The 25,573-nt window shown below is 39.1% G+C and overlaps 1 protein-coding gene across 1 annotated transcript in view; it reads left to right on the top strand.

Annotated features, from left to right (window-relative positions):
* CAB39 (calcium binding protein 39) overlaps window positions 1-20,473 on the top strand; it is a 42,463-nt gene extending 21,990 nt beyond the window's left edge. Inside the window, exons 3-9 of the mRNA XM_062499112.1 lie at window positions 7,188-7,352; window positions 11,229-11,347; window positions 13,302-13,470; window positions 14,169-14,228; window positions 15,659-15,724; window positions 16,562-16,705; window positions 17,507-20,473. Coding sequence (XP_062355096.1) covers window positions 7,188-7,352; window positions 11,229-11,347; window positions 13,302-13,470; window positions 14,169-14,228; window positions 15,659-15,724; window positions 16,562-16,705; window positions 17,507-17,695 — 912 coding nt within the window. The 3' untranslated portion in view covers window positions 17,696-20,473. The remainder of the gene's footprint in view (window positions 1-7,187; window positions 7,353-11,228; window positions 11,348-13,301; window positions 13,471-14,168; window positions 14,229-15,658; window positions 15,725-16,561; window positions 16,706-17,506) is intronic.
* Window positions 20,474-25,573: the final 5,100 nt, after the last annotated feature.

Genomic DNA, 25,573 nt, shown 5'->3' with positions numbered 1-25,573 from the left:
ATGCATAGAGAATATATTTTGTTTTTCCTGCCCCTTTTTCAGCCCACGCTAGGATGTGAGAAGTTCTTGTGCTAGTGCAGTTTCCTTTAGATGGATGTCTTGCTACTTCAGGCTCTGTACCTGCCCACAGTCATTTACTTCTCAACTGGCTCTCTTGATTTTACAGCTTTACAGGAGCTGACCTCAAAGTTCAGCCTGTGTGCAGCTGCATCCCACCTAGTGAATTGTGTGGCAGAGGTTAAGATGACCACACTCCTTGGAGCCTCTTCCAGCATTATTTAACTATTATGTGTAATTCTTGGCATCCAGAGTCTCATACAGGAGTTAGTCACAATCTTTCCATGTTCACCTATATTTTTAAGCAGAGTGTGGCCAGCTCCTCTGCATTGTTTCGCCTAGATTTGGCACTACTACTTCAAAGGGTCTTTATTAAATTGCCATCTTAGTTCTGATATTCTTTAATAATTAGCATTTTCTACTCCTTTGACACCATGTGGTATGTTCTAGGTGTCTTGCAGTGTACTGCAGCAGTTTCCTCTGATGCTTTTCCTCTCCTATTGGAGAGAAAAATGTTACATTCTGTTATGCAGGCTTGTGTGAAGGGTGGAAGGATTGTCATTTGCTGCTGCTTTTCTTCTTTCTCTTAAAGAGCCTTCCCTCAAGAGAGGAGGGATAGGTGCATGCTGAAGAGTCTCTGATGAGACTTGGCACTGCCTCCTTTATCTCCATTATTAGTTCCTGGAGACATGGCCTGGTCTTAAACTCTCAACTCTTTTGTGTCCTCTCTTTCTGCTTAGACCCCTAATGGGGAACAGACCAGCTCATCCCATTGTGTGGAGCTGTGTACTGTAGTATGTGTGTGTGTTCCTGGTGCTGTAGATGAAGGTTGGTATGTACCATTTCTTCTTGATGGCCTTCAGTCCCACACCTCCCATCTTTTTGAAAGATTTCATTTATGTGAGGCTGCTGCTCTGACAAGAAGTAATATGCTAAGCCTGTGGAGTGGTTTTTCCTGTGTCATGCAGAAGGTAACACATTGTGCTTGGAGGAGAACAAAGGCTCACAGTCACTAGGTTAAGTGTGAGGAAGGCTAAATCCTGACATCTGGGGGAATGAGCCTGGCTATGGTAGTGCTGTTCCCTGTCATCCTTGCTATTCACAAAGAAGCTGATGAATCTGAACACTCACCCCACCAGTGTCCACATCTCCATGCAGAGATTCATCAGGAAGTATTTGTTTCCTTGGCAAACCAAGGCTTTCGGGTAGGTGGCTCTGGTTGTGACTGTTTAGTTCAGGTGGTTTGCTGGTTTGATAGAGAAAGTTCTTCAATATCTTATGGAGCAGTCATCAGATCTTTGAGGGCACAGCTCCAAGTAGGCACCCTGAATTTGTGCCCTCTTCCTGTCCAGTCTGTAGAAATGACTGGAGTGAATTTGGAGTTAAAAGACAGAGGTCTGAGCCATAGACTTAATTAGAAAAGAACAAACATTTCTTCCTGCCCATATCTCACTATTTAGGCATCTTTTTCTCTTTCATTTTTCCTTTTATTATGATGATCCTTTCTGCAATGTGACTTTTCAGCCTCCTTTGGAGAAGAATTCTGTGCTGGTGGCAGGGTGGGTTCTGTGGCTAGTAGTGGAACAGAAATAGAAAAGCTCACTCTACATGAAGCACAAAAATTGCTGCTGTGTACTAAAAGGGGAGGAGGATGCAAAAGTTCTTGTTTTTATGATTTCATTTTATTGGTGATTAGATGTGTATAAAATATGGTGTGTGTCAGTAATTTTGTTTGTTGTTGTTTGATCCAGGGGTATGTTTCTGTAGTCTGTCACATATCAACAGTAATTTTAGTGCTGGGGCAGCATGCTAAATATTCAGTGTTGGTTACAAAAGTGCCCCTTTGGGTTAAGGCACTACCTCCTTTTCTTACACCTATTTTGTTTCTTATAATACTGACTTTACTACTATGTAGAGGATGTTCTTTAACAGTTTTGTTGCACAGTTGGAAATACGGATTTATAAGAAAATTAGACAAGTAATTTTCCCTGGAAGTTGTAAGTGTAATTATGGTTGAGAAGAATTTGTCATTTTTTTCAGTGCTCAGGCTGAAATTTGAAACTGTTAATGTTTTGTGAGCGGAAACAAAATCTCAGAGGAATTAATAAAGATTTTTAAATCTTGGACAGTGTGTGTTCCTGTCCATTCTTTATAATAAAAATGGAAGATACTCTTCAAAGTGAAAGATGTAAAACAATAGTAATGTCTTGTTCGATTATGAAACCTTTTGCCCTGTAATACTGGAAAAGTTCAAAAATCTGAAATTCAAGTGTATCCTAGTTACATGTTAATCTACCTTTTGAGCTCTGTGAAGACTGGAGAAAAATTAACCAGGTAGTTCTCCAGGTCATTTGAAATGTCCTTTAAACATGTAGTGCTCGTTTGGGAGCTGGGCTGGGAGAGCTGAGCTGTGGCTCACTCCTCCTGTCTCCCACGTGTGCCACAGCTCTGGTGCTTGCTGTCTTCAGTGCTGTGCTTAGCACAGAGCACACGGGGTATTTTGGAAGGGAAATGAGATTTCAAGTGCTTTATACCTGAAATGTGTTCATCATTTATGCTGTTTGTTCTCCATTGCTTGTGCTCTCTCAGAAAGGGGGGCTAAAGGGAAGGGAAAGGAAACCTCCTTTCCTATAAGCAGGACCTACCCTTGATCTAGTCCATTAGTCTTTACTGACATCTCTTCCTCCTGTTTGGCTGATCCCAGCATTTTTTTCATACTACAGTTCACTTGGTGTGTGGCACACATTTACTGTTAAGCAGGTAAATATTTACTCTTGTGATCAAGTTGTTCTTTGCTACCCTCTGACCTTAGGTTAACCTGGTCCCAGCAGCTCCCTTTGGGCTGCTGGGTGATTGCTGGAGCCCTGGTGTCATCCCAGGCAGGTTGGCCCTTGAAGGTGTGGTTGACCTCTCTGCTGTACATCACAGCTGTGTGTGATGGCAGCTCCTTGAGTCAGGGAGCTGCACCAAGAGCTGCTTGGCTCAGCTGTCCCAGGGTGATGCTGTGCCATGTTGCCATAGGTCACATTTGATTCAGGGAGTTAATGCTGTCATTCATAAAGCAGTAAAATCTTAGATTTGTTATGCGTGTGTGCACAATTAATCTGTGGTTGAAAGAAGACTAAAGGTGAAGTAATCTGCCTGGCCTCCAGTGTGAGGCTGTTGCTCAAGGGGTAAAGATGAGGTTTCTTCAGGAAGTAGCAGGTGAGAGGACATAATTCTCTTCTAGTTGAACTTAGCTCTTCTGTGCTGTCTCCATGCTAAATGTTTACTGGAAAACCATACAATAAGTTTTGGCCTTTAGATGTACTACTGCACTGATGTAGTTACTAATACATTTATGTATTAATAAATATATTGTGTGTTTTTGTAAGCATTTTGAAATCCAGGCAATATAAGTAGTCGTTAAATGATGCTTTTTTCTTGTGATAGATATTGCTCTAGACTAGTAAAATTATTCATCCAGTACAGGCTCCAAGCTATATCTGGTTTATCTTTTTGATGGATGTTTTCATTAATAATGCAGTTTCTGTACCTGCATTATCCATGTGTAGAGAACCCCCAGCTGCTGGGGTTCCATAGGCCTGGAGACCGCCAAGCTCACTGGAAATATTTCATGATTGACTGTGTGTTCTTTATCCTTTTCTGCTGTTGATAAACCCCAAATAATCCAGCTGTACAACTCTAGATAGAGTATTTGGGGTTTGCACTGCTTACCATTTAAGGAAATACTAAATTTTAGGGCATTTCACTGATCTTTCCAGAGACTGGAATAAACCATAGCTATGAAGATGTGCTGCTATTCTGGTGTAACGATCATATATGTGACTTCATGGTGTCTACTTTTATTTTTAAATAGTATCATCCTGTCCTCTGTAAGCATAGAGAAGTAAGTACTTCCTTTATTTTCCTTGCTTTGCATTTAATTTTTACATTATGGCTTGTCAATTTCAGGCACAGTTGAATTTCAAATATGACTTGCCATAAATTTTTTCTCTAAACTTCAGGTTGCTCCTTCTCAATGTTGAGAGCATATAAATACAGATGTTCACACTTAAAAAAATACAAATTTTAACATATAAAATATATACTTAGAGACTATAAAATATATAGAGAGTATAGATATTCTGTAAATATAAAATCCACCCTGGTCATACATTTTACTGGGATATATTTTATGTATTTATACATATGGTGTCTGATTGTTAGTTCCACTTTTGATCATGGGTTTTTGGATGAACCTCACTGTGTATTTTGATCTTTATTTCTAGAGATCTTTTCCCCCCTCTTAAAAGAAAGCGGTACTTTAGGTAATTTAGATCTCAGTATCTTAGAAAATCTTGAAAGTAATGCTAGCCAACCTTCTCTTATCTTTCTTGGATTTATTTGTTTTTAATATTTTTTACTTGGCTCTTCACACCAATATTTAACGTAGTATTATATTTTTCATTGTAATTGTCTAAATTCCATTCTGCTTCTGAAATGGCAAAAATAGGTCTGCACATCTTGGATTTGGAATATGTTTGAGAGTTCACGGAATATACAAGAGTAAGGAGTTTATAGAAATTTGTCAGACTTTATTTCTAGTCTTTTTGATGTTGAACTTTTGAGTAGAGGAGAAGCAGTATAAGGATGTTATATTTTATGAAAGTGTAGTGCATCGAAAGACATTGGTTACTGATATAATACTTCCAGAAAACCTCATCCTTCTAATTCCAGAAGATGCCCAGAAATGCTAGCTGGAGGCAGGTGCTTTGATGCTGCAGGTGGTCAGACACTGGTACAGGTTGCCAGGAGAGGTGGTGGAGTGGCCAGCCGTGGAGCTGTTTGGGAGCATGGCTGCCCATCAGCCTGCTCCGCTTGGCACGGCTGAGGGGGCCCTGCCTCGAGCACGTGCTTGCATCCTCATGGCTTCCTGAGGCACCTTCCAGCCTGAGCTGTGCTGCTTTTTAGGGATGTGCTTTAGTGGCAGCCGTGAGTTTAAGGGTCCTTTTCAACCTCTAAGACTCAGTGATTCTGTCTCTAACTTCCACTAATGCTTCATGCCATGCCAAATTCCAGTGGAGCACATTCAGGTGGTCTTGAGGTTGTGAAGAGCACTTAGGTCGTATTGTGTCTTCCTGAAGTTCCCAAGCTGCGTGTTCATGTTGGGCTAGAAGGCTTTTTGGTCTTTTAAAGCCCTCCATGTTTTACAAGCTGCATTATTTTCTGCCTGGTTTGCAAGCATTTCCATTGCTGGTGTCTGTCTTTGGGTGGTGGTGAGGGAGAGCCCTCAAGTGTGGTTATATTAAGGTTTTGGGGTTGGGAGGCTTGTTCTCTTGTTTTCTTTCCCAGGGTTGTGGTGGGACAAATTCTCCACCCACATTCCTAATTACAGGCATGCCCTGGATACTGCCATCTTTTTTAGCTAAAATAGGCAGTTACTTGAGCTGCCTTTCTTCCTCTTTCATCTTGCTTTCTACATTAATGTGCAGGGACAGACTTGGCTTCCTCTTCCCTTGGTAGCCATGCATCAAAGATATTTCTTCATATCTCGATGTCTGACAGATGTTCCTGTTCTTCTCCTGTGAAAGAGCTGTTTCTTCTGAATTTCAGAGAACAATTGTGTGGTGTAATTCTGATCAGGTATGGCGAGCTGGTGTTCCCATTTCCCATCCTCAGGAGCTGGCGTGAATCAAAGAAGTCTTTACTGGGCACCTGCTTCTTGCTGTCTCACTAACAGTGCACAGAGCATCCTTTGGAATTCCAATTGAGGAGGAGACAACTGGGACTAGGAACTGAAGTTAGCAGGAAGAGGGAGGCAGCAGGGAATGGAAAGTTGTGGAGGAGCTAAAAATGATATGGAGTCTCATTAAAGGTCACGGAATCCTTGCTTGCATACCTAACAAAGCTGGAATGGCTTTAGCTTGAATAGTGCATGGGTCATGCTGATCTTAAGCCTCTCTGGATAAAAGCACAGATGAGGAGTCTTTTTACATAACCTTTGTAAGACTGGAAATATTCAGGAAGTGGTAATTTCTCCCCATTATTAATTTTCTGTCACCTGTCAATCAGAGATACTTTACATTAAAGTGTATGCATACTTTTTTGGCAGGTTCATCTAATTACTGAAAATCAGTGCACTTACAAACCATTCAGACTTTTTAGGCATGTGAAGAACCATTATAATTAAACCAGCAGTTTATCATGGTCATTTTCAGCATTTTGCCCCCAAGCTCAGTAAACATGTATATTAAAAGGAGTAGTTCTTTTTTTTTGGTTCACTACAGCTATATTTTAAGATTTGGAAGTGGGTGTTTCGATGTATTCTTGTTGATTTATATTTTTTTAGTTTTACTTGTGAGATAACTGTGTTTCCACTGCTAAATGCTGCTCCAGCTCATCATGGCAACTTAGGAATTCCTCACAAGTGACAAGTCAGACCTGTCTGTCTTCTGTAAAGTGGACTTCAAGCAGGGAAGGATTTTAGACCTTTAATTGTGTCCTTTTGAGTGTATCTCTTTCTGTGTCTGTTGGCCAGGTTGTTCTTGTGTGCCAAGATAACCTGAAAATTAAAGTTGGTTCTCCTTGAGATTTTGTTTGTTGGAAAGAGTTCACCCACAGTAACTGGAATGGGAGCCTAGTATTTGGCAAAACCTGATGTGTCAAAATCTACAGGAGGGATACATTTGGTCTCCCTGAGCAGTTCACTAGCACAGGCATGAGGCTCCGTGGCATGTTTTCCAGTCTGATCCTGCACAAGTGTTTTAGAGAATGGAAATTTTATCAGGTTCTTTTCATCCTATTGCTCTTCTTAACGGGATATTTGAATGGTAAGTTAAAAGGCAGTAAAAAAGAAGAGATTTTTACCTTTGGTAACTAAACATGTGTATGTCTTGCCTCTGCTTTTTATTGTTTGGGTTTTTTGTTTGTTTTTTTTTTTTTTAAAACCAATCTCATAGCAGTCTTATTTGCAGAAAGATTATCTATTGTTATTTTATCAGATTGTCATTTCCTGATTATTCCCCCTTCCCTCCCCCCCCCCCCCCCCCCACCAATGGAAGTTTGTGGATGTTAAGAAGAAAGGAATCTGCAGTTAGAAGGACAAATGGCATTGTGCTCTAACTATATTGTTTTTCCATTTTCTTTAGGCTACGGAGGAGGTCTCAAAAAACCTTGTTGCCATGAAAGAAATCTTGTATGGCACAAATGAGAAAGAACCCCAAACAGAAGCTGTGGCACAGCTTGCTCAGGAGCTATACAACAGTGGTCTTCTTAGTACCCTAGTAGCTGACTTGCAGCTCATTGATTTTGAGGTAAGAAAGGAGGTTTGACATTTTTTGTATTCTGCATGTTAAGATAAACATCTGAATTCCTACCACTTTAATTGATTAAGGTGTTTCAGTCTTCAGCTTTTATTTTGTGGTTATGACATGTCCATTAGAAAGAGAGCTCACTGTTCCAAACTGTGTAGAATATTGAACAACTATAGAATATGAAATCTGTGAATTTAGGCATATAAACAACATAAATTTGAAGTTGATAAACCTCTATAATCTGGTGGTACAGTTCTGTTAAAATTATGGAATAATTCTGAATTCTTGTGTACACAGAAGGGTTAATATCTTAGTAGTAGTCCTGTAGTGAACACAAACCTTAATACTACAAAATGTATCTGTATGTTCATCTTGCCACATCTAATTACTAGGAAAACTACTAGAATTATTTTAACACTTATGAATAAGTTTAAATATATAACTTAAAGCTGTTAGTTTTATTAATGGTCCAGTATTTCTTTCTCTTTTTAGAAACGAGTGATGCAACCTTTTTGCTTTTCCTTGTCTTTTTTCTGTTTATTAAGGAAACAAACCCAAGTTTTTATTGATCAATTCAAAACAGCAATAGTTACTTATATGTTTAAAGGTATCTCTCTACAGGCTTGTGTGGCATTTGTCACCACATCATGTGGAATAATTTACATTCCCAACACCATAGAGAAAAATCCTATTTAGTTATGAGATTTTGCAGTACAATTGGATTTTTCTGTGTTCCCTGAGGTCTCGCAAGAAGCGTGTGGTTATCTAGGAAAGGAGCCAACCCCGTGTATCTCACTCCACAGCCTCACCATAAAGATCATCCCACTTAAGATTGCTTAAAAAAGGGATTGTTCATGAACAACTTGCTTACAGTACAAATACAACAGTTTAAAGTCCTATTGTAGTTTGACATTCCACAAACAATGGCTTTCTTCCCTGTTCTTTCTTCTCTCCCTTCCACCCCACCCATAACTCCCTCTGATATGTGTTTAATTGTAATACAGTGGTATTTTTTCCCTACCCACACAAATGTTTACACCATACATAAAACATTCAGGTTGTTAAATAAGCAAGGAAGCTTGGGAAAGCTGAGAGGGAATGTTGAAATGGGATGGCCTTTAATTGGTGAAGAAAGGAAATCATGAAACATCATCTGGATTATGCTGACCTCTAGATTGGTATCAGCCTGCTGTTTACTCAGCCCAGTTATTAGCAAAGGAAACCTTCATTATCTCCTGGTAATGAAGAATGATAACTATTTGCACAGGCTTGCTCTCATTAAGGAGAACTGTGATTTTTTTTTTTTTTTATTCTAAGGTGACATGAAAAGATTGTGAGTTGTTTCCTGCCTGTGGCTCTTCTGGTGCTTAGTTTCAAGAGGATGTGATCATTCCCCTTGGAGGGAGAACAAGTCATTCTCTGCTTTCTATGCTGGACCATGTCTGCTTTTTATGGCTGAGAGCTGGCACTATCCAGCTGTTGTTACCTAGAATTCATGTCAACACACCTGTGCTCCAGATGTGCTGCTCCAGCTTCCCAGCTGTTACAAAGCAAATCAGATGTTGCCTTTGGTATCCCAGATGTCTGTGTGGGTTTACTGCGTTTGAAGCAATTTTTCCATTACTGATGGAAATCCATATTTGGTTTTATGGTAGTTTTTAAACTTAGAGTGGGTCTAGAATTTTTTCTTCCTGGTTTCCCACCACAGCTGGGTTATTCAGTGATCAACTGAACTTTTCTTTCCTTTCAGTCTCACTTCTGAAGAAGGTTTCCTTGTAGAACAGGAATAGACAGCTTATTAAAAGACAGGGACTGTTCATTGTAACCCTTTCACTGTCGCAAATGTACTTGAATGTGAATTGCTATGGTTAAAACAACCCATAGAAAAGTAAAAAGTAAAAACAAGAAAAATAACAAATTTGATGTTTTAATGAAGAAAACTGTAATTGTCCAGCCCTGACCTTGTGCCCAGGCCCATTTAAAGTGTTGCCCTTCCCTGGAAACCTGCTTTCCAATAAGGCAGTTAACACAACCATCTCTTTACCAGTCTCAGCTCATAGCAGTTACCTCCTTGCTGGTTGGCACTGAAAGAGATGGTATGCCTGGTAAAACTGTTATTTTTTTTTTGTCCTGTTGTTTTGGGATTTTTGAAATGAAGAATAAAACCAAAACAAAACCGCCTTTTGCCCAGGGGAGCTGAATCCTTCTGCTGAGAAGACAATGCAAGCACAGTGTCCCTCTCACCTCTGGCCACCGTGACTGCTGGCACAAGGTCTGGGCCTGTTGGCCATTGTTGGGCCATGAGGTCACTTGGCAAGGCACAAAAAATGACAGAACCTGGCTGTGGGATTGCAGTGTGCCACGGGCAGCTCAGGGATGGGATAATAAGGAAATGCTGTTCTTGCTGGGGACTCCGAGGCAAACACTGCGACCCAGCGCAGCGCTGGCAGAGCTGGTGAATGGGAGTTGATGATTATATTATGTGGAGTTTGAGTAAAGCAATTCCTGCAAACACTGCTCTACTCATGTCAGAACAAAGAGTTCTGGTGTTGCTTTGGGCTGGCTTTCAATGGAATTGTAATTGAGAAAACAAGCGTTTACAAACAATCTCTTATATCCTGAAAACAACACTCCAGCAAAACTGTCCGTGGTAATTCACAAACATGCCATTTGTAAAACTCCAGTCCTCCTACGTTTTCATAAACATTTCGTTTTTTCTCATGCAGTCTTTTTTACACTGATTAGAAAATGGAAAGAATTTTAAATAATTGATGTTGTTTTTAAAATTCTTGCTAGTTAAATAAGCCCTGCATTTTACTCAAAAGCTTCCTGGTTTTACTCAGGAGATTTACAGCACAGCTAGAGCTTGTCAAGAAATATTAAATACATGTAGGCTTGGTGTAGAGCATTCAGGCAACCTGTAGGTGGAGTTGCTTAACAGGCCTTTATTTGCAGGTCCGAGCTTAATACGAGCTGGGCTGGTCTTTTTCTGGAATAGATCTGATAACACATAATCCTGAAGGTGTCTTTGTGCAGTCCAGAATGGACTTGCACAGAATTGCAGAAATCTGGCTTTTAAATGATACATGTGAATGGCAGTGAAAAATGCTTATGTTTATAATGCCCTTTTTGTTAGATGTCTGTACCAGTTTGTCATCTTCAGCTGTGGTCTGACAGAAGAAATAAGCAGGAGATATGTATTTATTCAAGAAAGAACATTTCCAGTTCCTTTTACACTATCTGGTGCTACTCTTGTGCATTTTTTTGTGTATAATTTGTGCTGAATTTCAGCATCCTGGTCTTATTTATACTTCTTTTGTGCATTGAAAAATGTGAGACTTGCATTTTAGGCCAGTGGATGGTTTCTGTGTGCATTATTAATTCATTTATTTATTCCACTTTCATAAGTTGCAGTTCTAAGTTGGATGTTAGCATTGCAGTTGGAAATGCTCTGCACATTCTTAATGGTGGCATTGTGTGTCCCTAGACAAGGGGAGAGGGTAATGAAATGTTGAAGAAATGCACTTCCAGGCAAGAGCACAGTTAAAAACTGTTATGCTTTTAGCAAGATCAGTTATCAAATAAACCCAGGAGATTGATGCTACATAGAAATATCTGATGAAACATCAACTGGCTTTACTTCTGAATGTAAATTCCCCATGATCTGGCTGCAGGGTGGTGTCATGTTTTGAGTGCTTTGGCATATTTGAAATGGGCATAAAGAAAGAGAATGTCGAATCTGTTCAAGATCAGAGTATGGAGGCTGCCTGAACTGCAGAACCCCCAGTACGGCTGCACGAGGTGATGATAATGTTTAATTGTTAAGTTCCCTCTGGACTTCAATATTTTGTGTTTAACTGCTGATGTTTTTGACAGGGCAAGAAAGACGTTGCGCAAATTTTCAACAACATTCTCAGAAGACAAATTGGTACAAGAACTCCCACAGTTGAATACATCTGCACTCAACAGAATATCTTATTCATGCTATTAAAAGGGTATGTGCACTGTGAAGCATAAACATGCTCTTATATGAAGTAAAGGCTTTTTAAATGCATGGAGAAGCAGTGAGTTCTGACATGTTTGTTCTTCCTTTGCAATATGCTTGATTTTGTTTTCTTTTTCCTTGGTTTTGGGGTCTGTAATTCCCCTAAGTAATGGAAAAATTAAAAAATAGAAAACCAACCGTCTACTTTTGCATGAAATATAAATGAAAATTGAGAACTGGTAGTACTCTGAAATTCTCTTACTGGGCTAGTAAGATGTTTTCCTTTCAGTATACTATTGAGCCTATTTTAACTATTCTCTTGTGAACTTACTTACCAGGAGTTGAAGGCTCTTCTTCTTCCTTTTAACCAGAGTAATTTCCAGTTTGCTGGCCTGTCTTAGACTATCTTATTCATAGTGATTTATATTGCTGTAGTGACACAAACACACCAACACAAACCTGACCAATAAAAAGAGTGATTTGTAGCATATTGCACATGCCAGACAACTTCTTCCTCTCTTCTTCAGTAATATCTGGTGTGCTGGATATTGGAGGGTCTTGCCATACTGAATACATACAGAGCTGCAGCTACGAAACAGTAAAGCAAAAAATAATTGCTTGCATTTTTAATAGCATTAATTAAGAAAGTTCTGAAAATTGCAATTCCACTATGTTATTTTGGGACAGAAAAGCTCATCAAACATTAATAACCAGTTTTTAAAAAGACAGCTATTTATAATTCTGGCTCCAGTTGCTGGGTAAGCTTGTTGTAGTTGAGGAGTACTTCTTCCACCTAGTGGGATAGCTCAAGGGTGTGTGAAAGGGCCACTCATCTCAGTGGGATATTTGCCTGTTGGTAGCATTACTTGCCTGTAATGTCATTTAAATATTAGTGAGACAAAAGAAAATACTAATTGTGGCATAGTGCAAAAGAAATTATTGATTCAGTGCTTTTTCAAAATAACTTACAAAAGAAGCCAAAGGTATTTGAGGTGCAGAGAGATAAAACTGCTTTTTCAGCATGTTCTCATCAGTAAGTGGTTGAATGAGGGCTGCAACACAGTGGTGCTCACTTTTAGTCTGTGTTGTCACCCTTCAGAGAGCTTTATTCTCACAGGGGTTATTGGAGCTTTATCTATATTTATAAGTCAGGATGTTTGAAATGGGCATTTAGCAACTTACATGTTACATCTGGTATCCAACTGAGACAAATTTATGTAAATTTAAACTGGGGCATGAATTACAAAGAGTTCAGTAGATTTCAGATCTCCACGACAGGTTCAATGGGAGAGTATTGCAGGATTGAATGAAAATTATTTCAGTTTTTTGTAGGGTAGTATAGTTAATGCTCAGTATGCATAATGATACTTGTCTCCTGAAATTTTGGGGAATTTCAGTTGACTTCCACTAGTTCAGGAGGGAGGATTCTGGAGGTGTAAGACAGGAATGCATGTGAGATGCTGTGACTGCTCCAGGTGTTAGAACCCCATGATGTGCAGAGCAGCCAGTGATACTGAAAAGTGGCTTAATGAAAGAGGACATCTGAGTTTATGTCCAGTGTTGTTAACCCCTGATGCTCATATGGAAAGTTTTATGTAAATTGCTGTCATGTTTAAGCGACCAGCTTTCAAGGCAAATAGTGTACTGCTTTTCCAGGTGTCTGCAATCCTACCAGTATGGAGCAAGAAAATTGATTTTGAGAGCAAAGAAAGTATTTTTATTTAGTCTCGTTTCCCAGTTTGTGAAAATCCTTTGAATTGGCTATAATTGTAACTGTTGTGTTACAGCAGTATTTCGTAGTAGTATTTAAAAATTGAGTTTAATGCAGGAATAAGTACCTCTAATTTTTATGGGTTTGTTTACTTGATAGTACTAAACACTATAATTAGAAATGTGGTGCTGCAGTGCTAACCTGTGGAAGTTTATAAATTTATAAAGAATCTTTGTTGGGTTTTTTTTAATAGGTACGAATCTCCAGAAATCGCTCTAAATTGTGGGATAATGCTTAGAGAATGCATCCGGCATGAACCACTAGCTAAAATCATCTTGTGGTCAGAACAATTCTATGACTTCTTCAGATATGTGGAAATGTCAACGTTTGACATCGCTTCTGATGCATTTGCCACGTTCAAGGTAATTCCCTCACAGCCTTGGAATTGCTACTTCTGTATTTCTCTGCTTTGTGAACCCATTGCTGTGTGTGATGTTCTTGGCAAAACAAGAGGGGAAGAAAACAGGTGTGATGCAGATGGGTAAGCTGGACACTATTCCTTATTTCTCAGAATGCCAGACACATCTATAAATACATATTTTATATTTGCTCCTGAAAATTGTGTTCTGGAGAGTGAGCTATATCATGCATTACCTGATTGCAGGTGTACTCCCATCCAAGGGTTTTAAATCTGTGTCTGCAACTCCTCCTGTGCTCCTCCTGAGGATATGTGATGCTGTTGCATTTTCTGGGGAAATTTTTGTGGCTCAGTTTGTGTGTCCCTAAAACAATCTGTTATGGGGACAATAAGCATAATACTAATCAATATTAAATGGTGGGTCCTAACCTTGGTTGTGTGTAGTTTTGTGCAGAGTATAGCCTTGATCCATAAATAGCACTCTTCAGTGATAATTTCGCAGGCTGTTTCTCTGTGAATTAGAGTGACTTTCCTAAGTGATGTCAAGATCCTGAGCAGTGTCAACATAATTAAACTCATGTCCTAAATTAGTGTCTTTAATGAAATAGCAAAATTTTGGATTAAATGTCTCATGTGTGTGAGAATGTCTTTGTACTGCTTAAATCTTCTTAGTGACAGTACTGGGTTTGTGCTTTTTTACAGGATTTGCTTACAAGACACAAGTTGTTAAGTGCAGAATTTTTGGAACAGCATTACGATAGGGTGAGCAGACATCTTTTCATACTTAGAGCTTTCTGGTGCTGTGTACCTTATTTGGAGAAATTGGTTTTATTCCTTGTTTGGCTCTGGTTTTGGAGATTTCCACACAATAATAAATCAACTGAACATAGGGTTCAGTTTCCACCCCTAATGTCAAAACAAACAGTGTTAGAGAGTTTCATTTATCCTGACGTTTTCAGCAAGATGGCTTCAATCTTTTGGCCTTTCAACAGATTATTCAGAACCAATTCCACAAAGATATTTGTTTAAATCTCGCTCTGATTAAAACTCCAAGACTTCCCAAGCAATTAAAAAAAAACAAACAACAACTCCAAAGCCAACAAACAAACTTGGAATCACCTTGAATTTTAAAGGTTTGTCTCCAGGCTAAATCACAAGTGTCTCCTCTGAGTGACTCAGCTATAAACAGGAGACAAAAAATTATTATTCCCTTTTGACTACTTGCTTTAGCCCTGAAATATCTACTGAATAATGCTTTAGGCACTGTTTGGGAACCAATTAAGAGGCTCTGAGAAATTAGATGTGCAAAGTTGATACTTAGCTGACCCCTTGATCTACCACAGAGCAAAGTTCTTTTTGCTGTCAAATTGTATCTGAAACATTAAGAGATTTTGATCAATGTATTTCTAAAAAAAGTAACAGTGAAACTGTATTTAACAGTGTTACAGCCATGAAACTTAGACTACTCACCAATAGTAAAACTTGACAATATTTTAAAAAACTTAAAGAATGTGCAAGGTAAATGTTTATTTTAGTCCTGCCTGACTCGGTGACGTCTTCACATTTTGACACACTGAATGGCAACTCCAGCTGGTCACTTGGGCGTTTTTTTACAAATCCCTGCATGAATTTTAAAATTAGTTTGATCTGGTGAGTGCACGATACCAAAGTCATACACTGAATGTGGTCCTGTGGGAGCCAGGCGTGGCTTCTCCTCCAGAGGGAGCCCTTGCAGTGCTTTCCAGAATATCCCTGGGAATCTGGGAATTGGGGAGCAGTGCCCAGGGCACCTCAAACATTCCCTCCTCCCAACCCCCTGCCTTGGGCACCCACACCACATTGCTCACAGCTCCATCCAGCCCAGCCTTGGACACTTCCAGGGATGGGGCAGCCACAGCTTCTCTGGGCAGCCTGTTTCTGTGAGAAATAATGAGGGAGCTCCTTCCACTACCCTGAAATCTAAACATTGAAGTCTCTTGGAAGAGTAAATACATATTTTTAAAAGCATATAATGTTTAGCTTGGTGTACGCTTTAAAAGCATAAGCAGTGACAATGTAGTGACTTACAGGCATCTACTGGGATTTCAGATTTAGTTTGGTTTTGTTAGGGATTTGCATCTCTTCCACTTTGTTGCAATAATTACAAACAGGACTTGAAAAAGTCCTAACCCTTCTCTTTATTCTGTGTTTAGTTCTTCAGTGAATATGAGAAGTTACTTCATTCAGAAAATTACGTGACAAAGAGACAGTCACTTAAGGTAAGGCAATTTTATTTTCTTAAATGCAAAGAGATTCCCTGTATTTTCAAGGTGAGTTAACTTTATTTGAAATGGCTTCTGTAACATCTCTGAATAGTATTTATTTTAATTCTCCGTACATTTTAATTCTTGGGGGCAGCTACATTTTTAGTCCAGTTCTTACATTATTTAATGTTCAGCACAGACCAAAGTAATTTCTCTCCCTGTGAAGAAATGGCTTCTCAGTTTTCTTTGTTTTTGTTGAGTTTTTTTGCTTCAGCAAGTCTGGTTGCATTTAAATAATTTAACAAAGATTCACATGATGTGCTAATGCAATACTGATCTTGCATTTAAGTAGGTAAGAAATACTGAACATAAATGTAATACAGGGCTTGCAGCAAAGGTAGTCCTTGTGGAGAAAATCCTTTGAAACCCTTTAGGTAGCAAAAGAAGTGTCAATATTTCATTTGATGTACTAACCTGTTTTATTGGTTTGTTTCTTTTTTCTTAAAGGCATTCTTTCTATGCTGAATAATAGCTATTGTATAAGTGAAAAAAAAATGAAGTTGTGGGGGGAAAAGGAAAGACTTCTCTTTACAATTCATAACAAGGGGAAACAAGTGTGATTTTTCACTTTCTGAGGAACAGGAGAAACTGTATCATTGAAATAAGGGGAAAATGCACCTGCACTTTGAAACTTAGGGCACTTGGTTCTGTTGGTACTTTATCTACTGACCACTGGTACTGCATTCACAGAGCACCACACCACTTCAGGGGGTTTGAAAGCATTTGCAAACAAGTTGATTCTTACACCCAGTGTTAGTAATCTTTTCATTTGAGCTTCTTTTCTGCCTTCAGCTTCTCGGTGAATTGTTACTGGACAGACACAACTTCACAATTATGACAAAGTACATCAGTAAACCTGAAAATCTCAAACTAATGATGAACCTTCTACGAGACAAGAGTCGTAACATTCAGTTTGAGGCCTTCCATGTGTTCAAGGTATTTTACAAAACCCCACCACGGGACAGAAGGAATCTGACCAGAAGTTGTTTAATTGAGTAAACTACTTAGCTGAGCCTCAGTGGAGCTTATCTTAATGTCTGCTAAGTGATTAAATAAAGGGAACACTGATGTTTGCTTTATTATGATCCATTTTTACAAATAGATATCTTGGTTATCTTCTGAAAACTGTTTAGAAACCACTTAGGGACTTCCAAGTGATTGTCAGAGTAACCTCTCTTGGAAACTTTTGGAATTAAATGCAGTAAGATAAGGAGGAATGCATGATTCCATATAAAATCATGGACTTAAAAAGTGTTTTTATCATACTGCATGATCTCTGAAGCACAGCAGTATTTCAGTCACCTGAACTGTAATTTGAACATTATAAGAGATGGCTTCTGACTTTGCAGCAGACAGGCAGTTGAGAGTTACAGCTTGAGGTCTAAAACTTTGCAGTGAAGTGTGAGATACCCATCAGATGCTGCATGTGATATGAAACCATGCATTTGCTGTAGAATTTGCCCAAAAAGTGTCTTCAGTGGTTTCTGCAGAGGCTGTTGTGGCTGGTCACCTCCCACAGACTAAATTTACTTGTGTACTGCTGTTCAGATTATGTCCTGATTTTAAAAATAAATAAATAAAACCTTGTATTTACCCCATCATTCTTTTCTGTGGGATACTGGAATAATTAAAACATAGTTTTTAATTATCATCATCAGTGGTTTGTTAGACTTTTTTTTTTTTTTTTACTTAACCTTCAGTTTCTCACTATGCTCAATGCCTTTTATTTTCTTGCAGGTGTTTGTAGCCAATCCTAACAAGACACAGCCTATATTAGACATCCTTCTAAAGAACCAGACCAAACTTATTGAGTTCCTCAGCAAGTTTCAGAATGACAGGACCGAGGATGAACAATTTAATGATGAGAAGACCTATTTAGTTAAACAGATCAGGGATTTGAAGAGACCAGCACAGCAAGAAGCTTAAACTCCAATAAACCTTTAAAATATTAAACCCAAATTCAGCATTTGCTGTTAGATATTCAGCATCAGGCACTCTTATCGATTCATGAGGAACATTACTGCTAATCTGCTGTTCAGTGAACGGTTTTTGTTTTTCTCTTTTCATTTTTAGTCCAAGTTGAGAAACATAGCTGCTGCTTTCTTGCACAATGTGGACTTTCTTGATATTTGTGTCATTTCAGAATTCAAAGACACTGCTTGTTTTAGGAGTCCTGAAAAGAAAGATTCTAGGTTCGTGAAAGCAAACATATAGACACTAGTTTGGTCTAGGAGAGATGGTATTCATGTAGTTAAGTAACAGGTTGCATGCTTGCAAATCTGAATAAATCTGTATGTTTGCACTTACCTTGTTTGAGATAATGAGCACAATGTGACCTGTGCATACCTGGCACCATAGTATAAGATTATATGCCTTGATTAAAAAAAAAAATGTGCAGTGCTTTATTTGTAATCAAAGGGGAAATGTATCTAAGATGTGAGCTTATTGGGATAAACAGTTGTCTTGCAAATAAACTGATACTGAAACTTAGCAACTTTTAAAAGAGTGAAATCTCAAGGTTCATAAGGAAAATGTATATATGCCTTTCACTGCTTTATAGAATTTTTTGACATTATTTGATTTTTCTGAGACTTGACTTGTAAACTTGGAAATACGTACTAAGGTTTTTTGTTAATTTTACTTTAAAGGTATTTCAGACAGTAGACCTAGCAGTGACATTTTGCATTTCATTTCAACAATGCTTGCTGGTTTCTTTTGTATATAACTCCTAGGCTGCTCATTTCTTTAAAATATGATTTAATTTGTACAGCAGAGGAATGTTATTGTATTAGTCTGTAACTATTACCTAATATTGAGTTTTGCAAAATGAATGCTCATATGTAATTGAATACTTCAGATCACATGGAAATGCTGATTTAACAATTTAAGTACTGCAGCATTTAAAAGGAAACAAAAACCCAAACCCAAACAAATTCTTTGTATTCACTTGTCTAATGGGGTGCCATCAATTAGGGTAGGCTGAAACAGAGAACTGGAACCCTTTTACTACACTCTTACCAGATAATACTGGCCTTATTTAATTAAACTAGCATTGCATTCACCAGCTCTGCAAATGGCAAGGATTATGTTAAATTACTATCGATTCCTCTGACTTCTGGGGAGCCTGCAGTGCATCATTTCTTACAGTAAATAACTCAGTACAATAGTTGTGTAAGTGATGAATTCCCTCCGACCTCAAGAAACAATTTCATAGGTGTCCTAGGATAACCAAATGATCTAATTTTTCATTGATTTTGTTCTTTAATGCTGCAAACTATCAGTATTTATAAAAACAGAAAAACCAACTGATTTTGCACCATGTTTTTGTTACTGTGACCATACAAAAGGAATCTACTAAATATAGCTAAATAATGCTATTAAAATTGTATCTATCCATCATACAGTAATGCTAAGATCACAGCCAAGCAAAAACTTGTGGATTGGGGTCTGAAAGTTCCAATTCTGCATGACTGAATGATTGCGAATGCTACAGAAAATGTTTGTTGCTTCCTGTCCTCTTCCCATTTGAAATATTTTGCAATCAGTGATGTTTGAGCTGATTTGAAAGCCTTCAGAAGGGAAATCCAAGAGCTCCAGAAAATTGAGTGTTTTCACTCGGTTGTTTAAAACTGCTCTTACCATTAGAATTGGTCTTTCAAAGGTTCATAATGTGTCCTTTGCAAACAGAATCCTTTTGCTTACAGGAAAGAAAGTAGCTGACTCTCCACGGAGATGCCAGGCAGAGCTGGCACTGAGGTGGTGTTGTAGTTCAGTACTAACAGTCTTATATTTTGGTTTATCATAGCTGAGTGGAGAAAAACATTATTTGCCAAGTTACTCACTATAACATGTAAGGCTTCCTCTTTAGAAAGACGTAGACGTGCTAAAGATTTCTATGTGTAAAGAAGTGAAAACATTTGGACTGGGATAGAGGTTACTCTATATTAGGCTTGGACTCAATGGCTATGGTGACTTTTTTAATATGTGGAAACATTTGAATGTTGGCTTTTGAAAAGAAATTGTATTTAAATTAAAGCTCCTTCGATGTGCTGTTCATATTAAAAAAACTTGTTCCGGAAGTGGTTTCTTATCTGCTTGAAGGCTTAAGGGTATTACTAAAACATATTTAAATGCAAGCGGTTTTCCGTTTGGCTTTTTTTTCTCTTTTTTTTTTTCTTTTTTTTTTCTTTTTTTTTTTTTTTTTTAAGAGATGTATACAATTGTAATTCTATTTCCGTGGTAGCATTTCATTTCTCCTGAGGAAAATGCGTTTCGTATCCAAAAAATCTGGCTGGCCCCATAATTTAAATTAAAATAAAATTTTGAAGAAAAATGTGTGTTCTTTACTGTGTTACTGAAGAGGATCAGTTTCTTGTGGATGAGTATCAGGTCTCCCTTACTGCCTTAGGGTGGCTCAGCTTTCTCCCTTTTAAATATAAAATCATTTTAAATCACAAAAAACTCTGGCTTGCACAGACATTTTTGAAGAATTAAGATGAAGTGCTGGATTAAGGATGCAGTCCGTTTTAATTAGTTGTTGGTAGCTTCCCTTGCCTTGTATTTTTATTGCTGGTTCTATTTCTTTTTGGCATGACCAAGGGCAAAGAAGAGATCCTATATCCTGCATCCTGCTGGAGACAGGACCTGACAGGGTTGGTTGATAAATTTTTGGCCCTTCACTTCTCTCTGATTTTCAGGAGCTGAGTCTGTAGTTGGTCACTGGGGTTTCCTCTCAGCCTCTGGAACTGCTATCACAGGTAACCCTCCAGCTGATGCAGTGTGGCAAACATCAGGAGAGCAACATTCAGAAGCTTTTGATGCAGATTCTGCAGATGGTTTTGTTTAGCAATATTATTGAACAAAAAGTTGCTCTTCAGGAACATAATGACTTTGCAGACAGAAGTATTTGGTCTTTGATAGCCCCCACTAGAGACCACACCTATCTGAGCCTCTGTAGAAAATGTTGGCATTTCTCTTCCTCGCAGACAGGAAGATCACAGATTACAGGGGGAAGGAGTAATTTGTACTGGTAGTCAGACAAATGGCAAATTAAAATTGAGTGGACAAGTTGGGCACTTAAAAGGTGTTTGAAACAGCCCTGGTGGGAGGAAGCACACAAAATGCAAGGAGGTGTTGCCCTGACTTAATAAAATTTGCTTTCCCCACAGAGCTGACCACCAGGACCTGCCTTCTGAGCTGCCACCTCCAGGAACCCCAGCAGGAGCTGTCCTTGGAGCCATGGGATCAGTTTGTGGACAAAGCTGCTTTCAGTAAGTCTCTCTCTGTTTGTGGCCTGCCAGGTCATTCCCAGCAGGCAACTTCATCAGCTTTCCTTTTGGTTTTCCCTTTTTTCCCCCTCTTTGTTTTGGACTTTTCTGACTGATGGGTTGAATTATTTCCCTGTCTGTGCTGCTCTTCCCATGGCTGTCCACTGGTGCCATCTCTTTGGGTGCAGTGACTTTATTTTCCATCACCTTTGTAGTTGTTTCTCATGATACATCTGTATTCCTTTCTCCAAAGGTTTTGGCCTTTGTCAGGCATTTTTAAGTACTTTTTCTTCTACCTTTCCAGCACACTGTAATTCAAGGTGATGGTTAATGTCATTGTTAGAGAGACATTACCCTGTTCTTTTACATGTTACCTCTTTAAATCAGTGTTCAGCCTAATCTGAGCACACTGAACTTGTGAAGAGTTGTTTCTGGCATATATTTACAAGTGTACCAGGGCAGATGCAGTTTAAATCCCATGTGACTAGAGGCTGGTCAAAACATCCAAAAAATCATAACCTGGAAAAAAGCTGAAAGGAGGGAGCAGTGGTATGCATCAATATATTGCATTCTTTGAAGAAAATGGGCTATTTCATGAGAGAAGAGTGATGGAGAGAGACTACTTAGAAGAGCATGGAGTGACAGGACAAAAGCTTTAAACTTGGAGAGGGCAGATTTGGATTAGATAGTAGGAAGAAATTTTTTGCTGTAAGGGTGGTGAGGCAGTGGAACAGCTTGTCCAGAGGAGTTGTGGATGCCCTATCCCTGGATGGAGCCCTGAGCAACCTGGAGTAATGGAAGGTGTCCCTGCCCATGGGGGGGGCTGGAATACGATGATCCTTAAAGTCCCTTCCAACCCAGACCCTGCTATGGTCCTGTGTTCTGCTTCCTATTTTGAAATATCTGTTGAGGCACCTCTGTTTAAAAAAACACCACCACAAAACCCCAAGTTATACAGCCAATATTTATATATTTTTGGTGAGTTGTATTCACAGCAAAAAAATAAAGGCAAGCTCTTTTTTTGAGGGCTCCTACTGGAGATTCTGATTTGCACAAGGAAGGATATTTTGTTTCCTTGCTCAGAAATGCCCTGGCCAGAACTGCCACTCATTTTCCATAAAGAGGCCCTTAAGGCTAAAGGTTTTCCACTGCAGGAGACTTTTCCAGTTGTGTTCTGGTGGGGCTGTGTAATTCCAGTGTCTAGGATTATGTCCACCAAGGAAGAGTGTCCCATGGCTGGAGGTGGCACCACCTGGATGACACTGGCCTTAGGTGCTCCTGGCATTATCAACACTGCAGAATTTATCAAGAGGGCATGTTTGGAATGAAAGAACATAAACAGTGTACAGTAATATAAAGATACAATTTAGATATGTTTTAGTGGGAGTGGATGTGTTTGGAAAAAACAAGATAAATGACTGCAGTTTTGTTCTCGTTGCCTAAAATTAAGTCATCAGTAAGTATTTTTCCATTTCTGTAGTAAATTCCTTGTGCTGAGCTGTCACGGAGGATCCCATTAAGAGTTCTTTCTTCCTCTTGTGGCAGCCTTTGGGAACATGCCTCACATCCCACCAAGGAGAAACTCAGGGTAATAAAAATGTGAGTGTTGCTTAACAAGGTTCTACAATTAAAAGATGTTGAACTGAATTTAATATGCTTAGTGTTATTCAGAGACTTGAAGGAAGGATTAGGTTTACATTTATTTGAGGGTAAAACAATTACAAAGCTGTATAGTTTCTTAGGTCTGTTGTAAGTTTAAGAATGTTGTATATTGTAACGTTAATAAATAAGCCTTTGTAACTATAATTCAGGGCATCTAAATAAGGCATGCAGTCTTGAACAGTGTTTAAACAAATGAGATGTGAGCCAGCCAAGCTTTTGGCCTCAGGTCTTTAACAGCATCTCCAGATTGTATGGAATTAAAATAAAAAGCATCAGTTTGAGAAATCAGACTGTAATTTGGGTTTCTAGGCATCTAGACAGATTGAGAAATAGAGTCTGGAGAGACTAAAAGATACCAAGGTTCACCTAGCTATAAAAATTCAGCTTGTAGCTGCTAAATTTCCTTACCTTCCATCTCTGGAATTACAGAATAATTTCCAAACTATGTGAAAACAGCATTTAAGGATTTACAATAACACTCCTTTTGTAAAAAATACTTTTCCCTAGAAATGGTATCTTGAAGTAGGAGAACAATCTCACAAACCCAGTGTATGGGCAGAGCAGGGTTTTTATGTTTCTTCAGGCTGTTGGTACTGCAGGGAAAACCTTTGGGCTGAAGTTGGTGATGCTGGCACATACTACAGGTTTGAGAAGCTCCTACAACACACAGAGCTGCAGGTCAGGGCTGAGTCTTGGCTGTAAGTCATATCAGAGGGATGTTCTAGAAGGAAAAAAGGCACAGATAAAGCAAACACAGCAGGAGTAGTTACAGACCTATGCAAAAGTGTCAGATGAGTTCTCTGGAGCTTGTGAACAGCTTGAAAATATCTATTATGTAATTTAAAAGATGATTTTTCTTGCCATACTAGATTCTAGGTCATCATAATGTAATATATGTAAAATGCTAAAGGCAGGCTTGGAATTTTGTTTATCATTTCAATAATTATAATAATTATAATTTCAGTAATTATAATATTTAACAATTATCAATTCAGTTTATGTAATATAAAAAACCAGGTACATGTCAAGGACCAAAGTGTGAAAAAGCTATGATGGGCAGATGCTGAAAGTGTTGCTTCTTGGTGGTGTTTGGGAAGCAGGAACCCAGCTCTCACATTTCTAATGCCAGTCTTTCTCTTGTGTGTTCACCAAGTTTGGGTGAAACCTGCAGGTGAAAGGGGAGAGACATGGTGACAGAAACAAAAATATTTAAGTACTACACAAGTCATTCCTTACTGCTGCTTTGCAATTTTAAAAGGTATTGCCTTTATGTCTTTGATACAAGAGTAACCTGAAAGCTGACATTGGGATAATTTAAATTTTAGTGCAGAATCTTTTAAGAGAGCATTAAGTTGTGTGTTATTTCTTTTAGCTGAATGTTTCTTCCGAGTGATGCTTTTTCTGTCAGCCTTGACTGGTGTAAATTAAATTTCCCTTGACTGCACATGGCAGGTTAGTAATTAGTGACACTTGACTGCAGTGCACAGTTGGTGTCATGTTTGTGGGGTGCTCTGGTGTAGGGTTCATACAGAAAAATTCAGGTAGACTAAATTCATGCTTACAGTGAGTTGCTGTCAATTGTAGACATCCCAGTTTCAAAAAGGAAGTCTTATTTTGCAAATAAAGGTGTGCAAAACCTAGGGGTTGGTCATGATTGCATTAACCTTTTGCCTGATGGTTCTTTGGATGAGCAGTAAACTCTAGCCTAGTTTTGAAAAATACCTGTCAGGCAGGTAACAGCCCAGGTGCCACATTATTGTGTAGCCTGTGGTTTTGGCTCATTCCCACCAGCTGTGGAGGTTCTCTGCCAGCTCCCAGGAGGAGAATGTTGGCTCAGCTCCTGGCTGACCTGATGGCTCTTGTCTCATCCCACACATTACGTTAGGATCTCCAGGAAAAAGAGGCTGGAGCAGGATAGGGCAGTGAAGCACAGGTTCAGAAACGATGCAGTTCTGCAGCAGAGCTGTCAGTGGCACAGAAGAGCAGTGAAAGCAGATTTGTGTTACCTGTCCTTGACTCAGACAACTGTGTGCACTCAGCCTCATGAGCTGTTATTGCTCTGGGGATGTAAGATGGTTTAAATCTTCTTTATCTCTTTTGGTGCTCCCACTCCTTGCTTCTTAATTTCCAAGTCCATAAAGGATATTTTCTGCACTTCTGTTTTATGTTAGTTAATCTCTTTCTTATCGAGACCGATTCTACTCTTACAAAATCCCTATCCTCTTGGCAAATCACACCTTTCACTCTTGCCCTTCCCTTCTGATTTCTGCCAGTTGCCTTTTCAGCTCATTTTTCAAGGGGCTCTTTGTATTTTTGGGGAACTGTTCTGTATTTGCATGTAAGAAGTGCAGTCATTTGTCTGATCATTTTTATTCTGGTGTAAAGAGTTTATCATCCAGTATCATTGCTGCAGGTAACATCATTTCCTATAGGAAATACTACTTGTATATTATCAGAAAATAGAGACTAGAGTGAGAGTGGGTCACAAGTACTGCACATACAGAGCTCAGCAGTGTCTGGCACATGAAGACATGGGGCATGTGGAGAGGGATGGGAGCAGCAGTAGCACAGTTTGACCAGAGTGACCCTTGCTGTGAGAGCTTTGGTGTGTGGTTGGTGGCCAGACATTGTTGGGAAGCCAGGTGCTCTCACCACCCACACACAGCTGTGTGGGACACTCAGTACCTGCAGCTGATAACAGATTTATAAAGCAGCCAGCGCTTTAAAAACCTCTGCTTTCAAAACGCTGCCTTGTTTGTAAACTCAGCTTTGGGTTTCTGGTGGCAGGCACAGGCTCTGTCAGGGAGATTTGAAATCTGTCCTGTCCTTTCTGGGCTGTAGGTGGGTGGCTGGGACAGTGTCCCCCTGATCTCAG

The sequence above is a fragment of the Cinclus cinclus genome, chromosome 10, assembly GCF_963662255.1.
Source record: "Cinclus cinclus chromosome 10, bCinCin1.1, whole genome shotgun sequence".
Taxonomy (NCBI): domain Eukaryota; kingdom Metazoa; phylum Chordata; class Aves; order Passeriformes; family Cinclidae; genus Cinclus; species Cinclus cinclus.
Note: the sequence above shows the minus strand (reverse complement) of the source record. Positions and strands in the feature narration are given on the sequence as shown.